The sequence below is a fragment of the Camellia sinensis genome, chromosome 2, assembly GCF_055761805.1.
Source record: "Camellia sinensis isolate YWXY chromosome 2, ASM5576180v1, whole genome shotgun sequence".
NCBI classification, from domain to species: Eukaryota; Viridiplantae; Streptophyta; class Magnoliopsida; order Ericales; family Theaceae; genus Camellia; species Camellia sinensis.
This window is the reverse complement of record NC_138962.1, coordinates 151448353-151456404: the sequence shown is the minus strand read 5'-3', so window position 1 is coordinate 151456404 and position 8052 is coordinate 151448353. Positions and strand designations below refer to the sequence as shown.

The window sequence follows — 8052 nt, the reverse complement described above, 5'->3', positions numbered from 1 at the left end:
GGTTAAATGGTGTATTGTGATGCTTCTAGAGAGGGATTGGGATGCATTTTAATGCAAGAAGGAAAGGTGGTGGCATATGGTTCGCGCCAATTGAAGACCCATGAAAGAAACTACCTGACTCATGATCTAGAACTCGTCGCAGTTGTTTTTGCTTTGAAGTTGTGGAGACACTATCTCTACGGCGAGAAATTTGAAGTCTTCTCCGACCACAAAAGCCTCAAATATTTATTCTCCCAGAAAGACTTAAACTTATGTCAACGGAGATGGATAGATTTCCTAGAAGACTACGATTTTGAGATACACTACCACTCCGATAAAGCTAATGTATTGGAGGATGCCTTGAGTAGAAAGTCAGTGGGTATGGTGGCTAACCTAGCGATGGATGAGTGGAAAATGATGGGGGATATCAACGAATTTGCTCTACAGTTTGGTGAATTTCCGAAACAACCAACCCTTTTTGCCACTGTCGCACAACTGACTCTTGTTGCAAGGGTAATTGAAGCTCAATTGGGGGATCCAGAAGTGGAAGCTATAAAGGGGAGAATTCATCTTGGGAAGGAAGAGATGGGTTTAAATGTTTATGTAGACTCTAGTGTTCGTTATCTCGACCGGTTGTTTGTACCTGAATCAATGAGAAAGGAGGTTTTGAAAGACTTTCATCATTATCGTTTCGCTGTGCACCCGGGGGGCACCAAAATGTACCATGATTTAAGCCAACAATTTTGGTGGAGGGGCATGAAGAAGGATATAGCCTCTTTTGTGTCCAAGTGTTTAACATGTCAACAAGTTAAGGCGGAACACCAAAGACTGGAAGGGCTATTGTAACCCCTTCCAGTTGCCGAATGGAAGTGGGAATATGTCAACATGGATTTTGTTTCTGGTCTCCCTAGGACCCAGAGAAATAATGATGCAGTGTGGGTGATTGTCGATAGACTTACTAAGTCGGCTCATTTTCTCGCCATGAGTATGGGGGACTCTGTAGAATTTTTAGCGGAGCTTTATGTTCGTGAGATTGTTCGCCTCCATGGAGTGCCAGTCAGCATAGTGTCTGATAAGGACCCTCGCTTTATGGCCAGATTGTGGCAGAGTCTTCAAAGTGCCTTGGGAAATCAATTAAACTTTAGTACGGCATACAATCCGCAAACCGATGGACAATCCGAACGTGTTATTCAGATTCTAGAAGATATGTTGAGGGCCTATGCACTAGATTTTAAAGGGTCGTGGGAAAAACATTTACCCCTGGTGGAATTCGCGTATAACAATAGTTTTCAAGCCAGTATTGTAATGGCACCTTTTGAGGCATTATATGGGCGTCCGTGTAGATCACCAGTATGTTGGACGGAGGTGGGGGATTCACCTTTGTTAGGGCCGGACTTAGTTCTTGAAACCATCGAGAAAATTGCCCTCATTCGTAAGCGATTAATCACCGCTCAAAGTTGACAAAAGAGTTATGCTGACAGGAGATGACGACCCTTATCCTTTGAGATTGGTGATCATCTATTTCTGAAAATCTCCCTAGGAAGGGCTTGATGAGGTTTGGCCTAAGTGGGAAGTTATCACCAAGGTTTATTGGCCCCTTTGATATCATCGAACGGGTTAGAGAAATGGCGTACCGTCTTGCATTACCTCCTCAGCCTTCGGGAGTTCGTAATGTATTCCATGTGTCTATGCTCCGTAAATATGAACTTGACCCCTCTCATGTGTTAGATTGGACGGAAATCGAGGTAGACGAGGAAGTATCTTACGAGGAGAAGCCAATCCAAATTATGGATGCACGAGAACAGGTGTTGAGAGGTAAGACAATTCCCCTAGTCAAGGTATTGTGGCATCACCACAGGGTAGAGGAAGCAACGTGGGAACGAGAAACCGAAGTCCGCGAGAAGTATCCCGAATTTTTCTTAAATTTGTGATGTATTATATTTCGTGCTTTTCTTAAGTAACCAATGAAATTGATCTTGAGCCACAAAATTCTTAATGTCTTTGTTTTGACCATGAGTTTGGGGTGGTAGCATGTCTACCTTAGATATTGTTATTATATTTGTATTCCTTCAAAGAGTTGTAAGTGTTGAAAGTAAACTGAATTTCCTCTTATTCCTTGTTGTTGGCACCTTGGTTTATGCAAAGGTATATATGAATGATAATTATGGTTGGAATTGTTAACATGGATGATGGTTCAATGAAGATGATAGAAAACTAGAATGTATGTATCTACATTTGTTGAGCTTACCTTATGCTTATCTTGTTAGTGATGAAGATTAATTTCGGGGGCGAAATTCTTTTAGAGGGGAAGATTATAACAATTCGGGTTTTGGACCCGACCTTCATCGTATTCTGGACTTGGGTTTGCAACCATGGTTTTAAAAACCGGACCGGACCGGCCGGTTCAACTGGTTGAACCGCCGACCGGTCGAGGTTCCGGTCTGGGTACACCCACTAAACCGGTCATAGTGGAAAATCGGCCTATTTTGAGAGAACCGGAAAAAATCGGCGGTCAAACCGCCGAACCGGTCGACCCGGTTTCGGTTCACCGGGTTGATAAAACGATTTTTTTGTATATTTTTTTCTTTCTTTCTTTTCTTTCTTTCTTATTTTATATATATAAATATATATATAATAAAAATTTAATTGGAAACTCTCTTTTAAGGGTCTCCTCTTGTGAGGAATCCCATTGAGAGCTTAAAATTATTGTGAAAGCCTCTATCCATTTATAAGAAAAAAATTCTTCCAAAAAACTCAAGAAATCTATGTGGGTTTCAATCAAATTTATTGGAGGGAAACTTAAAATTTTGATATCCCTCCAAAATTTTTGCTCTTCTTTCAATCAAATTATTTGAATTACAATCACATGGAGGGAATATTGAATATTTGATTTCTTCTTCCAAAATTAAAATTAATAATACTTTTAAATATATTTTTATATTTTTTAATAAAAAAAAGTATTAAGAGAAATATTTAAGATTATTAAAATTATTAATTTATAATTTTATTACTTATATTTTTATTTAAATATAATTGTTATATATTTATGACGTCACGGTTCGATTCCGGTTCAACCCGTCGGTTGAGCCGGTGACCCGTCCACCCGATCATTTTTCCGGTTCACTCACCGGTCCGGTTTTTAAAACATTGTTTGCAACTTATATATTGAATCCGTGTTCCGTTTTTCTCCTTTAACTCTTGAATCTGAGCTTTTGATTATGTTAGGTGTGTTTTGGACAGGACGGTTGCTGAGTGGTCCAAATATTTCCTTTCCAGATTTTGGCTTCCTCGCTCGAGCGAGGCTTCCTGCGCTCGAGCGAGCTTTGTGAAATCTGCTTCTTTGCTCGAGTGAGATTTCTTTCGCTTGAGCGAGTTTTGAGGGTCTTCAGGTTTCTTTCTCAGACGCAGTTTTCGCTCGAGCGAGACTTGTGTATTCGTTCCTTCGCTCGAGCAAGAACTCTTGCGCTTGAGCGTGCGTCTGCTTTTGTGGCAGACCTGAAGCTTTGAATTGTGTGCTCGAGCAAAACTTATTGTGCTCGAGCGAGGTCAGTTGTTATGTCTAGTCGCTCAAGCGACAAATCCTTCGCTCGAGCGAGGATCGCGATCTTAGCTTTTTAAATATAGCGATTCAAGATCATTTGGACCTAATACCTTTTTTACTCTTCATTCCTTTTCTCTCCCTTTTTGAAACCCTAACTTCCTACCATCAAATACCTCTCATACACTTATGATTCACCCGAAATCGTTTGCTAGGGGCGGAGAGCACTTGAAGAGGGTCATTCTCAACCGATTGGATTGTGGGTTTGTGGTAGATTCGTGAAGGGGCTTGGACATTTGGCTTTATAGTTGAGGTAGGGATACTTTTACCCTTGTATGTCTTCATTGTTGAAGAGATTTATGGTATTTAATGTGATTTGTGAACTAATTGAAGGTCATGTTTCTCATTTTAACTTTTTCATTTACCAATGGTTAGAAATCTCTCATCTTTTTGTTTTTCAAAATGACTAGAAATTTGACTAAGAAATTAGATTGGTGACCAAGAATGAGAAACCCCAAATTTGGTAAAACCTTAAGTTTCTAATTTAATAGGAATTACTTAGTATAATGAAGTTTCCTCTTGAATCATAGACATGGATAAATAATGGAGAAATGCAATGTGGGCTTTGATGTGATTAGAGAGATGGTGACTTGAATGCTATGATTCCTTGAATTTTATGTGTTGCTTATCTATGATTATGCTTGATGTTCATATGTGGGATTGAGATGTGATTTAAATTGTTGACATGCATGAGTCCTTGTGTGTGTGTCGGTGAAGAGTAGAGATGGTGTTGTGTTGGTACCCGCGCGGGGAGTTTAAAAAGGTGCCCAATTGCCCTGTCTAGGCTTATCGCTGGACGAATGTGGGAATAATGTTTTTGGGTGTCCACACAGTCCCGCCGTATAGTAGCCGGCGAATGTAGGGGTTGTCTTTACAAAGTAAAGGTTGTTCTTGGTTGGGCTTGTGTAGAGAGGAGTGTAGTCTATTTCTCATGTTGTGGATATTTGATTGTAGTACTTAATTGATGTGAGTTGTGATTGTCATACTATCTTAAAATACTTCATTATGAATTGTTGACTGTGTCCTTCTGAAAACAATCTTAATAGAACGCTTTACCTCATGGAAACCATTATCTCGTTCAAAGGATTAGATACATGGATAAATGTATCTCTACTGGGCACCTAGCTCAACCCTAATCTAATTTTTCAGGAATTGATGAAGGGCAGCCTCATTGAGAGATTGGTTCAAGCACTAGCGTTATCACCTTTTGGAAACTAATTGAAGTCAAGAACTCTATTAGTTATGTGTTTATTTTGGGGCATTTGTAACAGAACTGCTTTTTATGTTTTGTAATGTTGTATGCCCAGGAGGCCTTATTTTTGTAAGTTATCTAGTTCACTGAACAGAGAGAGAATGTTTTGAACTTCATGGGAATGTAATGTATGTAATGTAAACGTTTAACTCCTTGTTCAATGAGAAAGATGATTTGTGTGAGTGTTCACGAATATGGTATCGGTGAATTTTTTGGTGTGTATTTCCAGGGCGTTACAATGCATATCGGTTTTTGATTCATAAGTTAGAACATTCTGAAACGAATGTAAATACTATTATTGAATCTCGGAATGCATCATTCTTTGAACATGTGTTTCCTAATAAAACTGGACAAGAGACTAGTACTAATAAAAGATCTTATGATGCTGTTACTAGTAATGATCATCAACAAGAGCAAGAATAAGAGATTGATCAAAATGAGGAAGAAAAACCTAAGTGTAGTAAACGTGCTAGATTCTCAAAGTCTTTTGGTCCAGATTTTCTAACCTTTTTGTTAGAAAATGAGCCTTTAACTTTCAAAGAAGCTATATCTAGTCCCGAGGCCCCTTTATGGAAAGAGACTGTAAATAGCAAAGTTGAATCCATCTTCCAAAATCATACTTGGAAATTGGTGGATTTGCCACCAGGTTGTAAACCTCTTGGGTACAAGTGGATTTTTAAGAGAAAAATAAAAGCGGATGGAATAATTGAAAAATGCAAGGCAAGACTTGTGGTTAAAGGGTATAGACAAAAAGAAGGTCTTGATTACTTTGACACATACTCACCTGTTACTAGAATAAATCCATTAGAATGCTAATTGCCATTTCATCTTTGTACAATCTAGAAATTCATTAAATGGATGTGAAAACAGCTTTCTTAAATGGTGAGTTAAATGAAGAAATTTACAAAAAACAACCAGAAAGATTTTTTGTTCTAGGAAAAGAAAAGAAAATGTGTAAATTGGTTAAATCATTATATAGTTTAAAACAAGCGTCAAAGCAATGGCATGAGAAATTTGACAAGGCAATGATGTCAAATGGATTTAAAATTAATGAATGTGACAAATGTGTTTATATTAAAAACACAGATAAAGGTTATGTAATAGTATGTCTTTATGTGGATGATATGCTCATCATAGATAGTAATAATGAGATGATTAAAACTACCAAGAAAATGTTGAATAAACATTTTGGCATAGAGATTGTTGATGTAATTCTTGGTATGAAAATTACCAAAACATCAAAACGATATGATTTATCACAATCACATTACACTGAGAAAATACTTAACAAATTTAGCAAAGATGATGATCATCTTGCTAGAACACCTGTGGATGTTAATTAGTTTCTTTCTAAGAATGTACAGGAAAGTATTTCTCAATTAGAGTATGCCCAAATTATTAGAAGCTTATTATAAGGGTTCTAAGATATCTCTGTTACTGTGATGTAAACTGGATATCGGAAACTAGAGATTCAAAATCCACCAGTGGGTATGTCTTTACTCTTGTTGGTACGACTGTATCTTGGAAATCTTCCAAACAAACTTGCATTGCTAGGTCTACTATGGAATCATAATTTATAGCTTTAGATAAAGCTTGGGAAGAAGCAGAATGTCTTCGTCACTTCCTTGAAGATATTCCAAGGTGGCCAAAACCGGTGCCTTCTATATGCATATATTGTGATAGTTAATCAGCGATAGGTAGAGCACAAAGTCATATATATAACGGTAGGTCATGACACATTCGTCGTCGACATAATACCATGAAACAACTACTCTCTAATGGAATTATTTCCATAAATATGTAAAGTCTAAAGACAACATAGCGGATCCACTAACCAAATGGTTAGCAAAAGAGTTAGTTGATAATTCGTCGAGGGGAATGGGACTTAAGCCAATTAAATAAGAGTTAGTCACCACAACGGCAACCCAACATAGTTGACTGGAGATCCCAAGATCTAGGTTCAAAGGGACAACCGAGTTGTGTATGACTCATAAAGATCACTAGGGAGTCAAACTGCTACCCATTTCTATGATAAAATAGTGACGTTTACAGCGATTTAGGTTAAGTAATACTTTTAATGATTCTTTTATCTAGGAATACCTAGTGGAGTATGGCAGGATACCGATTCTATGAGTTTTGTGAAGGGCTACAATTCTCTAGAACACTCATGAAAGACCAAGTTGTTCAGGGCCAAAATGAACACAATACTAAGAATTAGACTATGTCTGGTAATATTCTATGTGAGTTCAATTGTCTTGGTTTACACAAATGGCTGAACAATTCAAGACATCATGTTCATTCACTACAAAAAAAAAAAAAAAAAAAAAATTAAGGTTTTAGAGATCAAAATTTAGGGACAAAGTTATTTTTTAGGGACCAAATAATTTTGTTGCGAAAAGTGTCGTTATTATATTTTTAGCAACAAAAATAAGACATTAATGAAGAACTATTATCCTTCTGGGACCAAGTTTTTTGTCTCAAAAAATAAACCATTTTGAGACCAAATTGTTTTGTCCCTAAAAGTCTATTTATTAGTGACATTTTCAAAATTTTGTCGCTAAAAGCCTTCTTTTTTACTTTTCGGGACGACCTTTTAACGACTATCTCATGACGATGAAAATTGGTCTCTAAATGTCTTTTGTAACAAATTTTTCATTTTTATATATATTGTAGTGATTGGTTAGCTAGTAAATCTGATAGTGTCTCATAAGGGAAGGTTCAAAGCCAAAAACTACCTATCCTTTGCAGAATAGCACCGATTTTTGTACTCTCTGTAATAAGATCATGTCGTTGCATTTTCTCTCCGTGAAATTCTATTCATGTGGGGGATTGTTGAAAATTATGATTTTTTATAGGCTTATTTTAGGCCAACTTTGAGCCCAAATTTGAGTGGGGCCCACACGTCTTTTGGGGTGAGTCAAAAGAGGTGATGTGTTCCTTGCCACATGGTAAGTCACGTGGTGCAAATGGTTCGTCAAAACCATTTTTGAGTTAATGGGAAGTTGTCGTCATTTTCGGGTTCGTGGAATGGGAAATTTAAGAGTCAAAAGTGGGTTGCCTTTAAATGGTTGTCCCACATTGAAACTTTAAGAGAGCTTGTGTATATATATAAGCTCTAGGTGGACAAACAAGGGTTGGGCCCCGAGGGGCACCCCAAGTTTGTAGAAGGGAAGAGTCATGGACAAAATGCATTTTGGCTCAAGCCATCACACACGACTCGCGC

The 8052-nt window shown here is 37.6% G+C and overlaps 1 protein-coding gene across 1 annotated transcript; it reads left to right on the top strand.

Annotated features, from left to right (window-relative positions):
• The first annotated feature begins 1604 nt into the window (after nt 1–1604).
• On the top strand, nt 1605–1910 carry LOC145819149 (uncharacterized). The gene has a single exon (XM_082913109.1). The coding sequence runs from the start codon at nt 1605–1607 to the stop codon at nt 1908–1910; it is 306 nt and encodes a 101-aa protein (XP_082769235.1).
• The last annotated feature ends 6142 nt before the right edge of the window (nt 1911–8052 follow it).

Bases quoted from the DNA above. Each gene is read 5' to 3' on its own strand.
- LOC145819149 (XM_082913109.1), top strand. From the start codon at position 1,605: ATGGCGTACCGTCTTGCATTACCTCCTCAGCCTTCGGGAGTTCGTAAT.